Genomic DNA, 25,283 nt, shown 5'->3' with positions numbered 1-25,283 from the left:
CATCTTTTCCAGATCTAACGGAAACCAGTTGGGAGCGACGAGACGTTTGGAAGAAGTCACGTGGTGTCTTGTGTACCTCTCCTGTGGATCATGTGTGACTGAGAGCTAAACACTCCTTTCATCCACAGAAAACATTTGGGTCAAAATTATGATGAATAAGGTGGTGTTTTCCCAAACCTAAAAGGTTGAGGATGAGTAAGGAAGAAAGAATGCCGATGCCATGTAAATGGAAAAATACCATTTGGTATACACTGCTAGGCTAAAGTAGGTAATAATAAGTAACTAAACCTTGTGAGTGAAAGAGAATTAATAAATTGAGATTGTCGTTCAGCATTTTCAGTGAACCTCGATAGGATACAATGACACACCGATAGCCCAATGTCTAAACATGGAACCAGATGATTAATTCTTCAGATTGACACTTTTATTCTTCACAGCATTATTCTGTCTGCAACAATAAGCTACAAAAGTCTTGAACAATATGAAAATAATCTTATGAGAAGAAAGCTTTTATGAGGCCAATCTAGCATTAATCTGTTTCAATCACAGGAGATTAATTAATAAAACTGACATTTCGAATCATGAGTCCAAACAGATTGCTTCGATTTCACCCACGTCCAACGCAGTTGGGCAGTCATTCTAGAATACTCCGTAAAGATCATTAACGATAAAAAAGAAAAGAAAAAAAGAACATATGACAAAACAATAAGAGCTCAAAATACATGTTTTCAATTTTACAATAATGTACATGAACAGTAAGTAGGCTGTGCCTTTGCTGTACATATCACAAAGATTGAACGATGATCGTGAAACAGCACTTTTTCTTTTAATAATAGTCATATAGACTAGGCATTCTGAAATGATTGACTTTGAATCTCGACTTTCACACTCACTTGTAACCGATGCCATTAAAGAATGACTCCCTTGATTTAAGAGATGCAAAGATGACTGAATGTGTACCATGATACTCGTATGCCATTCATTCACTGGTCAGTCGCGCGCGGCACTCCGCCGCTAACGCGTTTATGTGCATTTGTAGTTCAAACAACGAAAGCATCTACAATATATTCATATACATATATATTACTAAATGGCATGTAATTTAAAATCTATATATTTACTTGAATAGTCTTCCATGTCCTCCAGAATACTACTTAAATATATAATATATAGACCGATCGTAAAATTCTTCATAACTCAAAGAGCTTTTGTAGTAGTGGTTCTCTGGGGGTGGGGGGGGGGGGGTCGTCCAGTCTTGCAGCTTAAGCTATGGCACAGTGGTTGCAATCAAAACATGTGTTTCTATTTTGAGACTATAGGTATGGGGATGAATTGAACCATTAGGAATAGAGTTGAATTCTTTTTAAGCCCCGACAACCAAAAAGAAAAGAAAAAAAGTAATTTCTATGTTTGGCAGAAAACACACCATCAGTGATTGGTCAAAATACGGTCGGTGGCCCGCGGTTTGGAGTAGTCCGTCACAAAACCGGTCTGCGCCAGGGGGTCGTTTTTCAGTGCCCAGTGCCCCTGACTCGATGAGATCAGACTGGCGCCCGACTACGCTCGTCTCTACCCACTTCTCCATCATGAATAATTGCGTGCGCGTCTGAAAAGCGTGTTTTCTTTTGCATGCATATGTAAGGTGCCAACCTCTCTCCTTACCAACTCCTTAATCCCCTCTCGTCTAACCCCTTCCTACACACACGGGCACGTGGATGTCTCAGTGAGCGTTAGTCCACTGCGGTGACGACACGCAGTCCCTACATTTATTACAATGTGTCGCAGAGAGAATGGAAAAGCGGAGCACTGGATTAGTGCCGAGACGGACATCGTGCCAACGGTAGAATGATAAATTCCTCCACGTTGGCTAATTGACAGAAAACACATATGGTATTAAAATGTCTCTGCCCTCACACACGCGTGTGTGTGTGTGTGTGTGTGTGTGCTCAATGATAGCGCAATGCAAAAGCCCTGGAGGGGGGCGGCGACGAGAGTGACCCTGCAGGACAGTTGACCAGTGATAGGAGATGTATAGCAGTACAGGGCGGCCAGGCGGAGACTTGAGACGACGCCTCACAAGTTGGTCTCTCTCTTGTCTTTGCTCGGCGAGGGTTTCGAGGGATCCTTCGCGGCCTTGCCGTTGACCACGGCCGCAGGGTCCGTGCCGGTCGCCACCGCAGCGGTAGTAGCTGTGGCGACGGCGGCGACGGAGCGCTTGGTTTGCTCGTCGCCGTGGGCCTCCGGGCTGGGCTGTGCGGGCGGGGCCTGCTCGGCCGGGGGGGGCTGGACGGTCAGCTCCTGCTGCAGCTTGTGGCTCTGTAGGAGGCGGAGCTGGACGCGAAGCTCCAGGATAGCTTCCTGCTCCTCGTGGATGGCCTGGTTCAGGTGGGTGTTCTTGTTCTGCGGGGACGACAAAGACAAGACAGTGGGCCACGTTATAGGACTAGACCTGGGTGACAGTCAACAGTGAGCCACGTTATAGGACTAGACCTGGGTGACAGTCAACAGTGAGCCACGTTATAGGACTAGACCTGGGTGACAAAGTCAACAGTGAGCCACGTTATAGGACTAGACCTGGGTGACAGTCAACAGTGAGCCACGTTATATGACTAGACCTGGGTGACAAAGTGAAGACAGTGAGCTGCGTTATAGGACTAGACCTGGGTGACAAAGTGAAGACAGTGAGCCACGTTATAGGACTAGACCTGGGTGACAAAGTCAAGACAGTGAGCCACGTTATAGGACTAGACCTGGGTGACAAAGTGAAGACAGTGAGCCACGTTATAGGACTAGACCTGGGTGACAAAGACAAGACAGTGAGCTGCGTTATAGGACTAGACCTGGGTGACAGTCAACAGTGAGCCACGTTATAGGACTAGACCTGGGTGACAAAGTGAAGACAGTGAGCTGCGTTATAGGACTAGACCTGGGTGACAAAGTGAAGACAGTGAGCTGCGTTATAGGACTAGACCTGGGTGACAAAGTCAAGACAGTGAGCTGCGTTATAGGACTAGACCTGGGTGACAAAGTCAAGACAGTGAGCTGCGTTATAGGACTAGACCTGGGTGACAAAGTGAAGACAGTGAGCTGCGTTATAGGACTAGACCTGGGTGACAAAGTGAAGACAGTGAGCTGCGTTATAGGACTAGACCTGGGTGACAAAGTGAAGACAGTGAGCTGCGTTATAGGACTAGACCTGGGTGACAAAGTCAAGACAGTGAGCTGCGTTATAGGACTAGACCTGGGTGACAAAGTGAAGACAGTGAGCTGCGTTATAGGACTAGACCTGGGTGACAAAGTGAAGACAGTGAGCTGCGTTATAGGACTAGACCTGGGTGACAAAGTCAACAGTGAGCTGCGTTATAGGACTAGACCTGGGTGACAAAGTCAAGACAGTGAGCTGCGTTATAGGACTAGACCTGGGTGACAAAGTCAACAGTGAGCTGCGTTATAGGACTAGACCTGGGTGACAAAGTCAAGACAGTGAGCTGCGTTATAGGACTAGACCTGGGTGACAAAGTCAAGACAGTGAGCTGCGTTATAGGACTAGACCTGGGTGACAAAGTCAAGACAGTGAGCTGCGTTATAGGACTAGACCTGGGTGACAAAGTCAAGACAGTGAGCTGCGTTATAGGACTAGACCTGGGTGACAAAGTCAAGACAGTGAGCTGCGTTATAGGACTAGACCTGGGTGACAAAGTGAAGACAGTGAGCTGCGTTATAGGACTAGACCTGGGTGACAAAGTCAACAGTGAGCTGCGTTATAGGACTAGACCTGGGTGCAGGGCACGAAATTAACTTTTTGACTCACCGGCCAGTGGCGGGTAGATGGGAAGAATCTACCCGCCAAGCATATTTCTTACCTGCCAAATTCTTTTTGATTAAAAAAAATATATATTTTATATAATTTTTTTTTAATAAAATATATATTATATAATCATACTTGTAGTTGTATTATCTGCGAGACATCGCCACCACGCAATAAGTCAAAATGCTCGCTATCTGCAAACAGCTCCACTGTCTGTGTGTATACTTGAGTAGCCTCCAACTCCAGCAAGGATTCTCCGGCGCTGCAGCTAGACCCTATATTCAGCTAGACCCTACATTCAGCATGCAAGGATTCTCCGGCGCTGCAGCTGGACCCTATTGGTATAATGTTACGTTTCTTTGGTCAAATCACATTCAACATGCCCTCAGCTAGAATACGCATTGAATCAATGTTATAAGACATTGATATCAGGAGCTATCTGTAGCTACTGCTAGCCCGCTAGATAACGTTAAGACAATTTAGTTTACTGGGACATATAGATCTAACGTGAGCTAGCTAACGTGAGCTAGCTAACGTGAGCTAGCTAACGAGGGAACGGAGGTATTATGCACTCGAGTCGACTATTGCTGGAGCATTTGTTGATATCAGCAGCTATCAGTAGCTAGCCAGCTAGATACCGTTAGACAATGCCTCGTCATGTATTAAACTAAAAGTGAATAGTTGACTGGGTCATTGTTTAAACAGTAACGGTAGCTCATGGAGGTCCGCTCTAGACTAGAGCAGACTGCCTCTGTGTTGATACGAGCAGAAGCCAATAGTATCCCGCTGCAGGGCTGGGCGGATATGACTCGTTGCCACGTTTTTTTTCAAAATAAGAGTATCATACGAACCGAATGTTGCTAACTGCCGGAGCCATCGATATTATGACTGGAGCTGCGCTTGATTGATTGATTACACGCCGGGCAGACCTCTCAGTGGGAGGCGCCAAACGTAAAAACTGAGCGTCAATGGCGGGTGGCGGGCTCTAAATTTGCCCCCTGCCTGGGTGACAAAGTCAACAGTGAGCTGCATTATAGGACTAGACCTGGGTGACAAAGTCAACAGTGAGCTGCGTTATAGGACTAGACCTGGGTGACAAAGTCAACAGTGAGCTGCGTTATAGGACTAGACCTGGGTGACAAAGTCAACAGTGAGCTGCGTTATAGGACTAGACCTGGGTGACAAAGTCAACAGTGAGCTGCGTTATAGGACTAGACCTGGGTGACAAAGTCAACAGTGAGCTGCGTTATAGGACTAGACCTGGGTGACAAAGTCAACAGTGAGCTGCGTTATAGGACTAGACCTGGGTGACAAAGTCAACAGTGAGCTGCGTTATAGGACTAGACCTGGGTGACAAAGTAAACAGTGAGCTGCGTTATAGGACTAGACCTGGGTGACAAAGTAAACAGTGAGCTGCGTTATAGGACTAGACCTGGGTGACAAAGTCAACAGTGAGCTGCGTTATAGGACTAGGCCTGGGTGACAAAGTAAACAGTGAGCTGCGTTATAGGACTAGACCTGGGTGACAAAGTAAACAGTGAGCTGCGTTATAGGACTAGACCTGGGTGACAAAGTAAACAGTGAGCTGTGTTATAGGACTGGACTAGGCCTGGGTGACAAAGACAAAACAAGACAGTGAGCCGCGTTATAGGACTGGACCTGGGTGACAAAGTCAAGACAGTCACTGGAGTAATTTATCTACTGTGACATTTTTATTCAGTGATTTGCTTAACAGAATCAACCCATGCTAAATTGATTTCCTCACTAGAAATGTCCACAAATGTCCAGACTTCTCGTTTTTATATTCAGAGTTAATTATATAGTTTACACTGTTTATTTCTTCTCATATCTTTATATTCAGATCTAATTTGATTGCCTATATTCATGTCTTTCTTCCATTACCCTCCCATACCTATGCATCCCCTCCCCCATGCTGCATGGGGCGAAAGTGGCTCAGGAGGTAGAGCAGCCGTCTGGTAATCCGGAGGTTCCCGGTTCGATTCCCACTCCTCCCGGGCAGCGTGTCAAAGTGTCCTTGAGCAAGACACTTAACCCCTAATTGCTCCCGATGTGCAGGTTGGCACCTTGCATGGTTGCCTCTGCCATTGGCGTGTGGTATGTGTGAGTGAACGGGTAAAATGTGACGAACAAATTGTAAAGCGCTTTGGATAAAAGCGCTATATAAATGCAGCCATTTGCTATGACGCCCAAATTTCCCCAAGGGGATCAATAAAGGAATATCTTAGAAAACCAGAAATCCAATTGCAAGAATGTAGACATTTTCAAGCTTTGATACCTTTCGACACCTTTAAATCGATAGTAAAAAAAATAAATAGAAAGAAGGTAAGTATCGTTACCAGGCACTATTCAGAACTAGTTCGTCTTTGACAGCATTCATAGTGTAAATATATCTTTCAACCCTTCTGTCAGTCTAAAAAATCCTCTCAAAACCCTTCTGATGACAAAAAAAGCAAGCAACAGCAGGGTTCACACACATTTCACACCCATTCAATTCTAAAACCTTCTCACAACTTCATACTAAATTTCCATGGCCATATTTCTGCAGTGTCTGCAGGGTACACTTAGTCCTTTAGCCGACACTTTTATCCAAAGCGACTTACAAGTTGTGTACAACAAGTCAGCAGGAAGGAGACAACTCTGGCAGCTAAGGGAAAGTGTCAAATAGTGTCGAACTTGAGTGCTAGACTCTTGAGTACATAGTAGTATAAACATATTAGCGTAGTAGTATAAGTACAGTTATAGTAGATAGTAGTATAGACACATAGTAGCAAAGCACATAATAGTAAAAGACAGTAAGAATATTATTTCAGATATTGATTGATTGGCTTAAGAGGTGGGAACTGTCCAAGAAACACCAGTCTCTCTGACCTACTTTTGCCTTATAACTATTGTATTTGAACATTTGCAGAAATAATTATACCTGCAATAACAGACTTTTGCCAAACATTCACAGGTTCCAAAACCAGGGTATCTGCAGGTTTCAACAAGTTAAACTTAAAATACCTTTTAAGACGTTTTTAATACCACTTGTGCACCAAGCTCCCGGTAGCCCCGCAAAAAAACGACTTGAATACAAAAACATTTCATATATTTAATATAATTTCATCTCCCGAAAGCTGAGAGATAAAATAATACACCCCCCCCCGCAAAAAAATAAATACCCAGCAGAAAACACACTTTCAAATTCCATAACTTTCCCCAGGATTTTCATGACCATGGGAACCCAACAGGTAACTAGGTAACGGGTAACTAGGTAACAGTCAACTAGGTAACAGGTAAATGGGTAACTAGTAGGGATGCTCGATATTGGCTTTTTTACCGATACCGATATACCGATATTGTCCAACTCTTAATTCCCGATACCGATATCAACCGATATATGCAGGGTTCCCCCCCCCCCCCCCGAAAAATGGAATAATTTCAGGTAATTAACACTTTAATCGCCGTTGACGCTGAAACACGTCTTTCCCCGCCATGCTCATTCTGCCGAAGACGCTGGACAGCGTCTTTGATATCAATATTTCAAAAATCTGTGATCGAAATCATATTTCTCCCCCGGAGACATGAGATGTACTGTTGAGTCCCTCTCAACTCTACAACGGTTCAAGAGCGCCATCTGGTGGCGGATCGGCGGATCGCCCAGGGGAGAAACAGGAAGTGGAAGCTGGTGCTCATTTCAATTTGGTCCGACCACTCGCTATAGGTCCCGGGACTCGAGCTCGACACAATGGATAGTGATCCGTTACCAATAACTCGATAAACAACATGATTTGGACGTATATACTATTATACAACCTGGAAATGGATCGGATATTTCGACATCCCATAATAGAAAAAATTCTGTTCCACGCTCATCTCCCAACGGCGAGAGGAAGCTACGGTGAGTTTCAGCGTTATTTGTTAATGTCTTCGATACTAACTGCTCTGATGATCATATCACCCACACTAGATGAATGATATAACGTTGCCCACGGAATTATAAACGACCCCCCGCCCATCCGGTCAACATCAGATCATACGTAGTAACTCCTAGAACCACGTCCAGTTGAAATTTTTTATCTCGCACAGATTCCTACCAAACTGTATTTGATCATCAATATAATGCATTTAGGGCTATAAATCAAGTTCTGGAGAAAGCTGCAGAAAACGATAAAAACATACTTATACTTTAGACCGTATTTTAGTATGAATATGTGAATGAAAAAGTATAACGTTGCTACACACTGAACAATAGATATAGGACATTGAATGGGCCATAGTAATGTCAATTGAGCAATACAATTTAAAAAGTTATAGCCCTGCAAAGAAGGGGAACTTCTCCATGTTAAATAGGGCTGGCGAGGGATGGTAAATTATGAATTTAACCCCGGCGATCAAAGTGTTAACATTACATATCTCTTGTTGTGGAATTAACACAACATTATGCATACTTTTGACAATAAATAAAATCAGAATTTGTTCTTACTTGCTTACCTGGGTAAATAAAGGTTATAGAAATGTAAACATTTTTAATTTTTTTAAAACAGATACAGATATTTTCCGATATCACATTTTAATGCCGATATCGGCCGATAATATAGGTAGGCCGATAATATCGAGCATCCCTAGTAACTAGGTAACGGGTAGCAGCTGGTGTCTGCCTCACCTCCAGTTCCTCGTTCTGTTTCTGTAGGTCTTCTAAGATCATCTGCAGCTCCTCCTCGTCCTCACTCTCACTCTCGCTGTCCGAGGAGTACTCCTCCGTCTCACTGCGGCCCTGCTGCCGACTGGGGAGCAACGCCAGGGATTTACATGTTGACATTAGACTACATTCAAATGTGTCGTCATCATACAGCACAAGTACAGTACAATGCAGTGCAAATGTAGCAGTAAAGTGTAATAGTAATATATAATGTACAGGTGATTTAACTGGGTATAAAATATATAAATTAGTACTACTGAGTATAGTGGTAATCAGGTGTATGTACAGAGTTGTAGTATTAATATGTACAGTGATACAGGTATATAAAGACACTATGGTAGTAAGTCATACTGGCCAGCAGTGTAACTAGTAAGAGTAGGTAAGGGTAATGTACAGATATAGATATAGTATCTACAGATATGTAAAAAGGACTATAATTATGCAAGTATGTACAGGCAGATGTGGATAGATATATACAGTATATACAGCGTTATTGTACATGCTATCATACAGTTATATGCAGGTGTATAAGTAGGTATATAGAAGAATTATATGCAGGTATATTCAGACAGATATGGATGGAGATATATATATATATTATATATATATATGTGGTAAATATAAATATATGTATATATGATATATACAGCACTATTGTACATGCTATCGTACAGAGTTATGTTGACATTATTATTGGTATATATTATTGGTATATACATCATATTAGAACATATCACCCCATTGGTTAATAATGTTGGATGTATTGCAGGGAACTAAGGTTCCTGTGATTTAATTGATTGGTCTCTAGCTATTGAAACAGCTGACCAATTTTTTGTAACCTTGCTGAATGTATCACACTATCTACCTACCCTGATACAGGGCAATAATTATGACAATGGCATAATATGACTATGGTTCTGATAATTACTCAGTGATCTAAAATAGAAGTGCATTGCACTTGGTTATACCTCTCAACACCATGAATTAATGATTGATCACAGCAACAACAGAAATGCCATTCTTCCAATTACGGCATCATTACATCTCAAAACTGTTCACACCAGTCCCTCCACTAATAGTCTTATGATCCACTAATAGAGCTTCCTGCAGTGTGTACGAGACTGTCTCTGACCTCTGTATGTCTGCGATCTCCGCCCGCAACCTCTCGATTTCCTCCTTCTCTGTGGCGATCTGTCTACGCAACACCTGCTCCAGGGAAATCAGCTCCTCCTGCTCAGTCAAGATCTCGTTCTCCTGGCGATGGGGAAATTATTTAACCTCAGTGGGTTGTACATGGAACCAGGGAGAGAGGAGGGTTTGAACGCATGACAACGTGAGGATTGGACGGCGTTAACAACAGTGCCTTTAAGTTGAAACATTTTTAACTCAGTCATCACCACCTTGAACTCTGCTATGCACTAAGCCCCACACTGTACAAAATATAAATTATCTACCCATTACTGTCTGACACTGTGATTGTTGTATTGTTGTATATTCTGTATTGTATCGGATTGTGACTTGTATAGTATTGTGATATTTGTATAGTATTGTGATACTTTTATAGTATCGTGATACTTGTACACAGTATTGTGATACTTTTATAGTATCGTGATACTTGTACAGTATTGTGACATTTGTATAGTATTGTGATATTATGTTTATTTTTTATTACTTGTGTGAACCTGCACGTTAAGTTAAGAGTCCCTAATCTCGTTGTATGAAAGAGAATAATGACAATAAAGTCTACTATATTTTTAGTATGGTTGGCCGGTGGGAATCGAACCTCTACCCGCTGACCCACAGCACCACGGACGCAGTGTAGGCGAGCGTCTCACCTGTGCCAGTAGAATGTTGATCACCTCCTCCTCGTTCTCGGTCATCTCCTCCTTCGACACGTCTTCCTTGGACAAGCTGGCGATCTCCTGCGCTATCTTACTCTCACACTCCTGACGGACCAGATGCAAGGCGGCGGTCAGACAACACACTTCCCCCCAGGTTACACACTGTTATTATCATCGCTTTAGCAATGATGTAAATGGTGCATTTGATGATGCAATGATGTGGGTTCCATCTATTTCAAGCCCCCCCCCCCCCCCCCCCGTCGGGGCTCGAGATAGGTCAACTAGACTGCTCTGGACGCAGCTTGCACACACATCCACATACTCACTTTAAACACTCACCTTTAACATTCACTTTAGACACTTTTTAACACTAACACTATACCATATCTTATCAATTTATTACAAAAATATTTGCACTAAATCTCCACCTAATTTTTGCATTTTGTACTTTAGTTTGTATATTTTGTATAGTGTTTGGTCTTTATTCTTTTAACTGTTTACTGTATGAAGCACAATCTCAGGAGGCTCATACAGAACCAAGTGTTTCACTGTAATGAACATGTAGCTTATATGCGACCAATAAAACAGAACCTGAAACCTGCACTTGCCTGGCGCTTGGCCTCCCTCAGCTTGCGCTTGAGAGCGGTCAGGATGCGCTGCACCTCCCACAGACGCTCCTCTTTGGACAAGTCCTTCACCCCCGCCTGGAGGTCCTTGTGCAGGCAGTTCAGCAGGAACTCCTAGGACACCACCACCACCACAACAACAACACACCGCCACATGGTCAGGAAGTGAAAGAAAGATGTCACAGGGGGAATGAGAACAAGAATGTCATGTTACTACTATGAATGAACACAAGGATCTTATCCAACCGGATTCTGCTACATCGCTCCGGGCAAAACAAAACAAAAAACATGGTGAACGGAATGTCTGTGTGTTTCCGACATTCACTGGTCTGTGAACTTGGGAACGACTGGCATACGTTTTTAAAGGCCGATACAGATATCTTTGGACTGAATGGTAGATGGACTGCATTTATATAGCGCTTTTTATCCAAAGCGTTTTACAACTTATGCCTCACATTCACCCATTCACTCACAGTTAGGGCCCGGGGTTAAGTGTCTTGCTCAAGGACACTTCGACATGCTGCCAGGAGCAGCCGGAATCTAACCGGGAACCTTCCGATTATCAGATGACCACTACCTCCTGAGCCACTGCTGCGGATAGATCTTTAACTTTTTATGCCAACATTCTATGTCGGCAAACGGATATATCCGTCTAACCACACAGTGAACCCACCTGTCTAACAGCACAGTGAACCTGTCTAACCACACAGTGAACCCACCTGTCTAACCACACAGTGAACCCACCTGTCTAACAGCACAGTGAACCTGTCTAACCACACAGTGAACCTGTCTAACCACACAGTGAACCCACCTGTCTAACCACACAGTGAACCCACCTGTCTAACAGCACAGTGAACCTGTCTAACCACACAGTGAACCCACCTGTCTAACCACACAGTGAACCCACCTGTCTAACAGCACAGTGAACCTGTCTAACCACACAGTGAACCTGTCTAACCACACAGTGAACCCACCTGTCTAACCACACAGTGAACCCACCTGTCTAACAGCACAGTGAACCTGTCTAACCACACAGTGAACCTGTCTAACCACACAGTGAACCCACCTGTCTAACCACACAGTGAACCCGTCTAACCACACAGTGAACCTGTCTAACCACACAGTGAACCTGTCTAACCACACAGTGAACCCGTCTAACCACACAGTGAACCTGTCTAACCACACAGTGAACCCACCTGTCTAACCACACAGTGAACCCACCTGTCTAACCACACAGTGAACCCACCTGTCTAACCACACAGTGAACCTGTCTAACCACACAGTGAACCCACCTGTCTAACAGCACAGTGAACCTGTCTAACCACACAGTGAACCTGTCTAACCACACAGTGAACCCACCTGTCTAACCACACAGTGAACCTGTCTAACCACACAGTGAACCCACCTGTCTAACCACACAGTGAACCCACCTGTCTAACCACACAGTGAACCCACCTGTCTAACCACACAGTGAACCCACCTGTCTAACCACACAGTGAACCCACCTGTCTAACCACACAGTGAACCTGTCTAACCACACAGTGAACCTGTCTAACCACACAGTGAACCCACCTGTCTAACCACACAGTGAACCCACCTGTCTAACCACACAGTGAACCCACCTGTCTAACCACACAGTGAACCTGTCTAACCACACAGTGAACCCACCTGTCTAACCACACAGTGAACCCGTCTAACCACACAGTGAACCTGTCTAACCACACAGTGAACCTGTCTAACCAGTAACCACACAGTGAACCTATCTAACCACACAGTGAACCTGTCTAACCACACAGTGAACCTGTCTAACCACACAGTGAACCCACCTGTTTAACCACACAGTGAACCTGTCTAACCACACAGTGAACCCACCTGTCTAACCACACAGTGAACCTGTCTAACCACACAGTGAACCCACCTGTCTAACCACACAGTGAACCTGTCTAACCACACAGTGAACCCACCTGTCTAACCACACAGTGAACCTGTCTAACCACACAGTGAACCTGTCTAACCACACAGTGAACCTGTCTAACCACACAGTGAACCTGTCTAACCACACAGTGAACCTGTCTAACCACACAGTGAACCTGTCTAACCACACAGTGAACCCACCTGTCTAACCACACAGTGAACCCACCTGTCTAACCACACAGTGAACCCGTCTAACCACACAGTGAACCTGTCTAACCACACAGTGAACCCACCTGTCTGCGGATCTCCTCCTTGACGCTCTCCTGGGTCTCGGGCAGTGCCGGCATGGTGGCCATGTTGGACCAGCGGAGCGGCCGCACCGCGGGCTTCAGCACCACCTCCCCAAACAGCTCCCGGGCGTGGGTGAAGAACACGTACAGCACGCGGTTCCCGATCTGGACGAGGGAGAGAGAGAGAGAGAGAGAGAGAGAGACTGGGAATGAGAAGAATCCGTCAGAGTGCAGATTCAGCGCAGCTCTCCTCTGAGGCCACACTGCTGCCGTTGGCTCCACTAAGTGGGGCAGAGACGTCCCCACGGGGAACACGCTCGTTCCTCTAAAGTGGGACATGGTTTCACCAATGAATGGACTGCTTGATCCAATGAGAGGTCTTTTTCTGAGGGCGGAGCTGTTGCTATGGGATATGGAGGAAATCTTTGCCTATTTTAAATATCCCCGCGTCGGAGTCCTGGCAACCCTTTGTTTGATGTGTGGTTTACCCTTCTAGCTAATTTTGTTCCCGTCACACACATTTCTTTACCTGTCTTACCTGTCACCACCGAAAAGGAAGGCCAAACCACAAAACAACATACATCTCATTTGGTAGTCGAGCCCTCTAGGCAAACACACGCCTCAGTGGCACCACAGATTGAAAATGGAAAACGCTCTGGAAATCTGAGGCGACTTAACCAACGGGTCCCGATGCCGCAAGAAGACACCAACAACACGCTCCAGCAACTGATTTATCACTTTGACAACCGTGTCGTCCATATTGTGTAGTGATTCATTGCCCGCTTCTTCTCTCCACATGAAGTTATGACCACAAAATGTATGTGATGAAACTATTACCGTTACATTGTGTAAAACAAATCAACAAGTCTCTCGATGGTGTTTAGATTGGATTTTAGAGATACTTCTGAACTGTACTGCCGTCAATGGGAGTTCCAGGGTGTCTCACAGACAAGCCAGCAGAGATGGTTGAACAGCAGAGAATTATGCAAGATAACATGGCTAACATGATGAGATGAGGCTTTTTTGTGTCATTATTTTTGCTTTAAAATCTTCCCCAATTCCATCTATTCAGCCCATCTCTCTATCTCCTCCTCCACCTCTCCCCCCTCCTCCTCCCTCCCCTCCTTCCTCCCTCCCTCTCCTCCTCCACCTCTCCCTCCCCACCTCTCCCCCCTCCTCCTACCCTCTTCTCCTCCACCTCTCCTCCTCCCTCCTCCCCTCCTCCCTCCCTCCCCACCTCTCCACCTCCTCCTCTCTGACCTGCACGGTGGGGTTGAGGACGATGGAGATGTTCTGGATGTTCATCTTGGTGTCCGTCTCCCGGGTGATGACGTGGTCCATGTGCGTGATGAGCCAGGAGAGCAGCAGGCGGCTGGCGGGAGGCACCTCGCTCAGCAGCCGCTGGAACTCCAGCACCTTCTCCGGCTCCGCCTGCCGGCCACAGGCGTCCTCGAACCTCTGGGCCAGCTCGCGGCCCACCACGTTGTCGGGCAGCTCGCGCAGGTACTGCTTCAGCAGGCTGGCCACCGTGTGGGGGTCGTACTCCTCCAGGCACGGGCACTCCTCGCGGTCGTAGGCCGCCTTCAGCTCGTCCACCTTGGACTTCATACCTGAGAGAGGAGGAGGAGGAGGAGGAGGAGGAGGGGGAGGAGGAGGAGGAGGAGGAGGGGGAGGAGGAGGAGGAGGGGGAATGTGAACAAAGCAAGTAAGGAATTAGGTGCCTTGGTGCTACCGATAGTGAACTGGAGAAATGATATATTAAATGGTAAATGGTGCATTTATATAACAGCTTTTATCCAAAGCCCTTTACAATTAGCTCCTCACATTTTTTACCCATTCACTCACACACAGGCGGCAACCATGCGAGGTGCCGACCTGCTCATCGGGAGCAGTTAGGGGTTAAGTGTCTTGCTCAAGGACACTTCGACACGCTGCCCAGGAGGAGCGGGAATCGAAGCGGGAACCTCCGGATTACCAGACGACCACTGTCGGGATGATTCATACTAGTGTCTTTTTCTCTCTGTGTGTGTGTGTGTGTGTGTGTGTGCACGTGCACCTCTAGGGAGGTTTCCATACCTGAGACGCGATAGATGCCCTCGCACTTCATGCCGTAGCTCTCGATGTAGTCCACGCACTCTCTGAACACGGCGGGCAGCTGGATGCCGTCGTAGAGTGCCGTCCTCTTGACCGCCTCGGCCAGCGGGGCCCCGAACACGGGCCTGAACGTGGGGACCGCCTCCACCACCGGCACCGGCTCCGCCTCGGTCACAGGCTTCTTCTTCTTCTTCTTCTCCTTCCACTGCTTGACCACGTCGGCGGCCGTCAGGTCCTTGGACTTCTTGTCCTTGTCCTTGACCTTGTCCTCCTTGGGTCCCTTCTCCTTCACCTTGAAGTCCTTCTCCTTCTTCTTGGAGAAGCTGGGCTTCTTGAAGACGTGGATGCCCTTGGAGCGCTTCATCTTGGACGGGCTCTCCGCCTCGTCTGCCGAGCTGTCCTCCTGGAACGCGGCATAGCCCTCCGCTGAGGGGAGAGAGAGAGAGAGAGAAAGGGAAGAGAAAGAGGAAGCAGAGAGGGTTAGAAATATAGGGAAGTGCTCCCTCGTTTCCTTACACTCTGCCTACAGCAGACCTGTGACAGAAGTGGGACTGAGGCAGGAAGAGAGATGGAGAGAGGAGAGAGAAGAGGAGGGGGAGAGCGGGGACTAGGAAAAAAGAGGTCAGTCACCAATTTAGCACAATTCCCACTGCACCTGGTTTACCCAACCTCCACAGCGCTCAACCGCATAGGACGAGGTAGAACCAACTCTACTGCGCTCAACCGCATAGGACGAGGTAGAACCAACTCTACTAGGGCGGCCGGGTGGCGCAGCGGTCTGAGCGTCTGCCCACCACCACAGAGACAGTGGGATCGAATCCAGCTGTGGTGCTTCCGGGTTGGCCGACCGTCCATACTAACACAATTGGCAGTGTTAGAGGGTGGGAAAACCCGGCGAGGGTGGTCGTTGTAAAACAGCGACTCCTACAGATCGGTCGGGGCGCCTGCACAGCGAGGTCGGATCCTGGGGGAGGTAGTGTCCTCCACACGTTACACTCCCCGTCTCCCCCAGTGAGAGTCCATGCTGCCAGGTGAAAATAAGTGGTGATTGGCTACACATGTGTCGGAGGAAGCATGTGATAGTCTCCGCCCTCCCAGACCGACGGTAGGGGACAGAGCACGCAACGACCAGGTAGGGGATTGGGAATTGGCATAACGACTAACATTGGGATGGGAGAAAAATGGAAAAAGAAAGGGGGGAAAAGATAAAGTAAAAAAAAATAAATAAAAAAAAATAAAGAACCAACTCTACTGCGCTCAACCGCATAGGACAAGGTATCTGGTAGAACCAACTCTAGTGCGCTCAACTGCATAGGACGAGGTATCTGGTAGAACCAACTCTACTGCGCTCAACTGCATAGGACGAGGTTGGATGAAAATACCATAGGCCAGAAAACAAATGCTCACCAATTGGGCGCGACGCAATGTAAAGACGTGAAATGACTGTCTTGGCTTTGTTATGACACTACCTTGGTCGGGCCGGTGGCGCCAAGTTGCAATATTCACGACCGTTTGTAAAGTGCAATGTTCATCATCTTTTCCTCAAACTGCGTTACGCAATCTTGACACATGACTGCATTTCCAGGTGACCCGTCATGCCAAAATGAGGGGTCCTAATGGGTTTCCCCAATTGAAGTGACCTGCTGGTCACTTAATTTTTGCATGGCCAGTCACCTGCAAATGCAATCACACATCAGATTGAGGAAAATATTGTAAACATTCAACCTTGCAGGGCGTGTACAGAGTTCAACTGCACCTTGCAGGGCTTGTACAGAGTTTCTACTGCACCTTGCAGGGCGTGTACAGAGTTCAACTGCACCTTGCAGGGCTTGTACAGAGTTTCTACTGCACCTTGCAGGGCTTGTACAGAGTTCAACTGCACCTTGCACGGCTTGTACAGAGTTCAACTGCACCTTGCAGGGCTTGTACAGAGTTCAACTGCACCTTGCACGGCTTGTACAGAGTTTCTACTGCACCTTGCAGGGCTTGTACAGAGTTTCTACTGCACCTTGCAGGGCTTGTACAGAGTTCAACTGCACCTTGCACGGCTTGTACAGAGTTCAACTGCACCTTGCAGGGCTTGTACAGAGTTCAACTGCACCTTGCAGGGCTTGTACAGAGTTCAACTGCACCTTGCACGGCTTGTACAGAGTTTCTACTGCACCTTGCAGGGCTTGTACAGAGTTCAACTGCACCTTGCACGGCTTGTACAGAGTTTCTACTGCACCTTGCAGGGCTTGTACAGAGCAGGCTATGGGGGTTGTAATATTTTTCACATAGCAAACAGAACCAACTGGTGTCAGTGGCCCAGTTTTGATCTCCAGAATACAACATGGACAGGGCCTGTGTATGTGTGTATCACAGCTGCCTGAGACACACCTTGGCTGGGAACTGGGTGTTGTCCTGAAACTGTCCATCTCTTCCTTTCTTCCACCATACCCCGAGAGAGCTAAATATAGGCACGGAAAAAAACATGCTAAAAGAGGTAATTATCTAATCTAACTACAGAGGAAGGAATCTCTATCTGCGTCTTTCCGCTTGTCCTTCGTATATAGAGAGAACTGTTCATCGCGAACAGACAGCTTTCGCGTCCGGTGGGTGTATAGTTGAGGCCCCGGGGAGGGGGGGGGGGGGGGTGCTGTGTCCAGTGTGAAGCTGATTGGACGAGCGGTTCTTCCACAACGCTGCAAGCAGCACTTCCAGGGGCCAACGGCCTGCTCTGAACGGGTTCCGGAGGGGCCCTCCCAACAACAACACTGCAAGCAGTAATACCGGTGCTCCAGAAGAACCACGCCTCGAACGGGCACTGCACTAGTAAGAGTCCTCCTCAGTGTCCAAAAACAATACGGGCAAAATATCATCTTCAAGATTCTTGTGGTTATTTTTTGCATATATTGTGGACGTGGTTGTGATGTAACTTTCAATAGCATTCTAGTTCTAGTCTTGTAAGTTTAGAATCTACATTATTGAAACTCTGAGCTGTATATTGTGGGAATAGATGCATCTGTGTAGAGGATCTGTGCTCTTTGGCAAGGCAGCTCACCGAGAGGATCCACAGAGAGGACCTGAGAGCAACCTGATCCATTTGTAAGATTTTGCCGTTTATGCCAATAAACTTGTGTTTATAAAGAGAATACCGGGAGCCTGTATATTGTATACTGTATATTATCTCAAGGGGAGATTACATTCAAGTGACTTTTCTTCATCAACAAACTACACAGAGTACAGGGACAGAGACAGGATAAGCAACATTAATTAAAAAGTCAACAATCTAACGCTAGCTATTTAAGTATAACCAAAGGACAAACATTAGGCCATCTCCTATTGAGAGCATCAGTCATGTGATAGTCTGGTTCCGGAAAAGGGTTCTCCCATTTTGGGAACCCGTCCAACATGATGCCATTCACAATAGTTTACAATCATTTGTAAATTATACCTCTTATGGTTACTTTCCTCTCCAGGAAGAAGAAAGGTTTCATTACTGTAATGGTCACTGGTTACGGATGTGAAATAAATCTTCCTTTTTTTAGTGTGTGACGACTCCATGAGAACTAATACCCAACCAATCACTGCACCAGGGGGGGGCGAAACAATTCCCAAAGTATCAATACTTTCCTCTTTGAAGTCTTGTTTCGAGACTCAATACTAGCATCGACACCAAAATGAGCCCCCGTCTCTTCTCCATTCTGAGGCAACGTTTTCCCCGAGTGATCTCTAGGCAGATGGACACAGACCGGTCTCCCAGGCAGACAGCCCCACACGTGGCTCCGTCAACTACACTATGTGCATTAAGCTCATTAAAAATGCTCTGCTATAACAGCATGTGATAAAGTTAGTGGTAGAGAGAGAGAAGGAAAGAGATACCAGCACATCATGAGGAACAGTCTGATGAAGACAGCAGCCTTAATGTTGCATATTCCCTTAATGTTGCATATTCCCTTAACAGATTATGAGAAATACCCCTCTTCTATGAAACTACAATGGTAGCTTTTAACATTTAACAGCATTGGTACTGATATCGGCGATACTGGCCCTGGTATTACTTGGTATTTTACTGAATCCAAGATGTGTGGTATCGCCCATCCCCACACTGGACCTAACTTCCCGTAAGGGTTGTGCTGACGCCGACGCTTTGGACGGAAGGCCTCCGGGAACCTGGCCCAAGGCCGACGCTGGCCGGCTGCAGGCAGTCATTATGTACTTGATTGCTCTCTCAGACCAATATGTGATATGTCAACGGACCATAGTGCATAGTCATACACCACCCTTGTTCCAGAAACTAAATAATTCAGAGATATCGCATTGGACTGAGAGCGCAGAATCAAGCATCAGAAAGACAATAGGACTGTTGTATTTTGTTGTGGATGGTTATAACTTTTTTGATGCCCCGATGAAGACACAATGCTGAAACCCGTTAGCCAGATACAGCCTCCGATAAAAATGTGAATGTGATGTGAATTTGTTTGATTAGTTGTGTTTTAAGATTAAGCTATTCCTTTATTGATCCCCTTGGGGTAATTTGGGACAAATTTGTTTACTTGTCTATGTATATGTCATGTATATGAGTATGTGTGTATATATATTTATGTGTGTATGTATGTATATATATAGTTTTGTTTTGTTATATTCATATATGTTTTGTCTTGTATTAAAAAAAAATTGAACCTGAGCCAAAAGCATTCTCTATATTTTGACCGTATTTCCACTCATGGTGTTTTTTATATATTTTTATTATATATTTTTAATATTATGATTTTTTATTATTATTATTTTACAATGGTTAAAAGCTTTGTTTGTGTGTTGTTGTGTGTCTCCCTGTGTGCTACCTGCCAGCCAGAGATCTGACCACTCGACTCAATATGTCAGCTGAGTGGCTCTGAACCCATTACACTCCTGGCAAGTTGATGATACCATTAACCCTTTCACCACCACACTACCAAAGGGTTAGCCCTTTCACGGTGACAATACAGAAGGTTAACCCTTTCACGGCCACATCAGTGTTAATACTTTCACTAACACACAACATAAGGTTAACCCTTTCACTACAGACGGTAGTGAAAGGTTAACCTTCTGTAGTGTGGTAGTGAAAGGGTTAAGGCAGGGGTGCCCAACCTTTTTTGAACCAAGATCTACTTTTTTATTTACCACCTAGCCCGAGAGCTACCAGCCAAAATTGTATATTGTAAGCAGTCATTTGAGGCTTTATAAAAGCAGCCTAATGAACACAAATCTGTCAGTGCCGAGTCCGACCTCATCTTAAATAACAAACAGCATTGCTTGTTGTAGTTAACAAGGAGAGGAAGAGTTGATTTAGCAAAATCGAATTTTATTAATCAAGATCTACTTGAAATCAGCCCGCGATCTACCTGTCGATCGCGATCGACTGGTTGGGCACCACTGGGTTAAGGTATCGACCGCTTACCAACCTATCTGTTACTAAAAGCTTGGCTTAGAGTAGACCATCAGCGTAGGCCGTAGGGTCACTGTACAAATCCAACATCCTCCTATGTGTATAAAAGGCAAGTTATATCAAGTATGTTTGTTTTGATTTAACTTGCTGACCTGGATTTTACTATTGTGGCAATTCAACCAATACCGCCTGGTATCAGATACCCGTATGGATATATGTATATCCCCGTATCCATCTAATATCAAATACCAGAATGGTTATCCGTTTTAGACCGGTATCCACCTGATAGCAGACACCAGTATGTATATCTGTTTTAGACTGGTATCCACCTGATATCAGATACAAGTATGTATATCTGTTTTAGACTGGTATCCACCTGATATCAGATACAAGTATGTATATCTGTTTTAGACTGGTATCCACCTAATATCAGATACAAGTATGTATATCCGTTTTAGACTGGTATCCACCTGATATCAGATACAAGTATGTATATCCGTTTTAGACTGGTATCCACCTAATATCAGATACAAGTATGGATATCCGCAGTATAAATGTAACCCTAGTATAAAAGTAACCCTAGTATAAAAGTAACCCTAGTATAAATGTATCTCTAGTATAAATGTATCCCAGTATAAAAGTATCCCTAGTATAAATGTATCCCAGTATAAAAGTATCCCTAGTATAAATGTATCCCTAGTATAAAAGTAACCCTAGTATAAAAGTATCCCTAGTATAAATGTATCCCTAGTATAAAAGTAACCCTAGTATAAAAGTAACCCTAGTATAAATGTATCCCTAGTATAAAAGTAACCCTAGTATAAATGTATCTCTAGTATAAATGTATCCCAGTATAAAAGTAACCCTAGTATAAAAGTAACCCTAGTATAAAAGTAACCCTAGTATAAATGTATCCCTAGTATAAAAGTAAACCTAGTATAAAAGTAACCCTAGTATAAATGTATCCCTAGTATAAAAGTAACCCTAGTATAAATGTATCCCTAGTATAAATGTATCCCTAGTATAAGTAACCCTAGTATAAATGTATCCCTAGTATAAAAGTAACCCTAGTATAAATGTATCCCTAGTATAAAAGTAACCCTAGTATAAATGTAACCCTAGTATAAAAGTAACCCTAGTATAAATGTATCCCTAGTATAAATGTATCTCTAGTATAAATGTATCCCTAGTATAAATGTATCCCTAGTATAAATGTATCTCTAGTATAAATGTATCTCTAGTATAAATGTATCCCTAGTATAAAAGTAACCCTAGTATAAATGTAACCCTAGTATAAATGTAACCCTAGTATAAATGTAACCCTAGTATAAATGTATCCCCAGTATAAATGTATCCCTAGTATAAAAGTAACCCTAGTATAAAAGTAACCCTAGTATAAATGTAACCCTAGTATAAATGTATCCCTAGTATAAATGTAACCCTAGATAAAAGTAACCCTAGTATAAATGTAACCCTAGTATAAATGTAACCCTAGTATAAAAGTAACCCTAGTATAAATGTATCCCTAGTATAAAAGTAACAGAGTATATCCTACTCCTCTTCTCCTTCTTCTTGAACTTGTTCTTCTTCTTGCCGTGCTCCTTGTCGTCGTCGGAGACATAGGCGTCGGGGGGCTCGTGGTGGTGGTGGCCGTCATGCGGCGGCGAGGGCTCCCCGGTGCGATAGAGCCCCGGGAACTTGGTGGGGCTGATCTCCTCGGAGCTGGGGGTGCGGGCCACGCCCCCCGGGTGCTCCGCCCGGCGCTGCTCAACGGGGCTGCTGCTGGGGGCCAGGAAGCACTCCGTCATGGCTGCTCCGCCCTGATCGCTTCTCTGGACAGGGAGGGAGGGGGGGGCACATCACCTCTCCATCACACCTGCAGGGGGCCACAAGCAGCTCTTAGTTTAGTTTATTTATTTAGCACATTATAAAAAAAATAAAAATAAACAGTGCTAGGAGGGAACGAAGCCCAAAGGGCTTGTTCACACAAAACACAGGAGTTCTCATGTAGAATGAACACAGGGCAGCGTTGCATAGGTTTTGATTTGTGACCGACTTGCTACAAGTGACCTGAATTTGACTACTGTGGCAATTTCAACCAATACTGCCCTGTTTCAGCCTTACATCTGCCTTGAATCAGATACCAGTATGGATATCTGTTTTTTAGCCCAGTATGATTATGTTTTTAGCCCCGGTATCGGCCTGATATCAGACACCAGCATGGATGTCTGCTGGTTTAGACCAGTGTACACCTGATGATGTATATTCTAATACAATACACGTATTCTCATGTACAGTGAACACAGGGCAGCGCTGTGTGCGGCGGCGCTGGAAGCTCCTCCATCTGAAGTCCTTTGTTGGAAGCCCCTGCATCACGTTGCTGAGACTACAGTGATACTCTTTGTTAGTACCGCTCGGTGGCCGTCTAAGACCATTACAATGCTCTGACTAATGCCCTGATCTTATCAATATGACAGCTGCAGCAGTGACACACACCCACCAGGGGGGGGCTCTGTTATAGAAACAATATGTACACACACAACATGATTCTCTGAAACCCACAGGAAATAAAACATTGACTTCAGGATGAATGCTTTATGAAGAATACACCTTGGAGTTCTATTTCTAACAGAACCTTCTTGGATATCTGTAAAACTACTGTGACGGGGTTAATCAAGATTACTTAAAAGCCATAGGCCTGGCTGTCCAATAATGTCTATGATAATACAGAATGCACACATAGATGACATTTACATTTTAACTCAGGAAAGAATCATGATAAAAGCTGAATACTGAATGAAAAAGTTAGGTGAGCCATCCTTGTGTTGAGGCAGGTTATTACATATTAATCAGCAATCATTCATAAATGTAAAACTCATGTGATATGATGAATTGAAAATGGGGGACCCTGATGTAAACAAGACGAAAGTCTTTCTCTGGTCTGCAACCCCTTAAGAATTGTATGTATTGAGCTGTACTGTACCCATTCTGCAATATGTTAATAAAGTTTTCAATCAATCAATGGACGGCTAATCCCTTCAAAGGATATTTGACAAGCTCAGCTGTTCACAGGATGACAACCCACACCCCTTTATAGTTAATATAAATAGGCCTAAAGTGAAATGGGGAGTGTAGTATGCTATATCCAAGCTAGTGCTAGCTATATTGCCGAGAAGACACATTGGATACCTGGTGATGAGCCACATCAACAACCGTTGTGCTAGATCGTTTAAGATAAAGATTGCATTATCTGCTGAAACTTCTGATGATGGCTATTTGTCAAACATCCTGCAATGTTGGGAGATGATCCATAACGTTACTCGTGTCCTCCTCAGTCATGAGGATCTCGTGTTCAACACGGACGCATACAGTTAGCTAACGTTAGCTGGATGGTTAGGCACAAGTGTACGTCGGGCCACAATCACTGGAAAAACAATAACTAAGAAACTCTCTGCTTGTCATCTGAATGGAGGGGCCATTACATTATGCTAACGTTGGTTTAGCTAGCTGCTAACTGGCTAAAGCTAGCTGATTAGCAAGCCTATCCATCCTGTTACATGCTCAGTTTCGTACAGACAAAACAAATATAAAAGAAACTCATAGTTACAGGTAGCGCGATCTAGTTTGCATCAAATATAGTGACGTTTTTACTCTAAAAACATAAAAGACAAGAAACTTTTACCAACTACTAACCCGTTCGGTCAATTTCAGAGAGCGGAGCTTCCTGCTGTCTGTGTACCAAATAAACATCTGCGTCTGCGCTGCAACCCCGGTGCATAGTAGGAGTTGTAGTTCTAGTTGGATTGTCTCTAAACTACAAAACAACAATACTGGCCATTTGTTGAGAAACCTCCCTCCATAAAGAAGGCTGTTCGGAAGAAGGTGGTATTAGTTATGATGCTCTAAACAGAGGTCAATTTTCTGCTGCACATTGCAGGCTAGTGAACAAGATAAGCTGGAAATACAATTAAAATAAATTATAATAAGGAAAATGTTAATGTCCCTTTAATCTAAATGTATAATACCCATATCGCTTTCCCTAATCACACGTAACTTCCCAAACACTGGTTGGATTCAGAAGCCTGATGGTCAACACAACATGTTGGAACACATTACTCCCGCTCCACTCTCCACTGGCTCTTGCTTTCTCAGATCCCACAGCTGCTCTGGCTAAATTAGGTCGTGATTCAATATCATAAAAAGACAAACAAAGTCTCATTGTGTGTCTGGCAGATTAGTCTTCGCAAACTACCGTTGCTTGCCAATTGGGAACAGTATCAGTGATGGGGCAGACTGCAGTCTTTGAGAAATCCACTGGCACCACAAAGAGTGGTTGTGTGTGCGCAGCGGTATAGAAGATTGGCATCGGTGCAAGCGCTCCCTTTCCCCCTCTGCTCGCATGAGACGGTCAGCCCGCACTGGAACACCTGTGGACCAGAATGGTATAATAACAACTTTGTTTCCTCAGGAAATGATGCGCTTCCTGACGAGGGTAACACTAAGCTAAGATTAGAGCAGGAGACCGGCTGCTCAGGGGCACCCTGTCAGGGAAATAGACAAACATTCCCGTTCCCCCTGTACACTTTTCACAAGAGTTC

General features: G+C 44.9%; 1 protein-coding gene across 1 annotated transcript; it reads right to left on the bottom strand.

Moving 5' to 3' along the window:
• Window positions 1-415: 415 nt before the first annotated feature.
• ralbp1 (ralA binding protein 1) lies at window positions 416-25,249 on the bottom strand. Its single transcript, XM_084328033.1, has 10 exons — window positions 24,379-25,249; window positions 22,241-22,561; window positions 15,258-15,701; window positions 14,442-14,791; window positions 13,185-13,346; window positions 10,960-11,091; window positions 10,346-10,456; window positions 9,643-9,764; window positions 8,475-8,595; window positions 416-2,400 (listed from the first exon to the last, which is right to left on the bottom strand). The coding sequence occupies exons 2-10, from the start codon at window positions 22,491-22,493 to the stop codon at window positions 2,074-2,076; spliced, it is 2,022 nt and encodes a 673-aa protein (XP_084184159.1). The 5' UTR covers window positions 22,494-22,561; window positions 24,379-25,249; the 3' UTR covers window positions 416-2,073.
• Window positions 25,250-25,283: the final 34 nt, after the last annotated feature.

This window comes from Notolepis coatsorum (assembly GCF_963971535.1).
Source record: "Notolepis coatsorum genome assembly, chromosome: 13".
NCBI lineage: Eukaryota > Metazoa > Chordata > Actinopteri > Aulopiformes > Paralepididae > Notolepis > Notolepis coatsorum.
The sequence above is the reverse complement of the archived record's forward strand: the minus strand, read 5'-3'. Positions and strand labels throughout refer to the sequence as shown.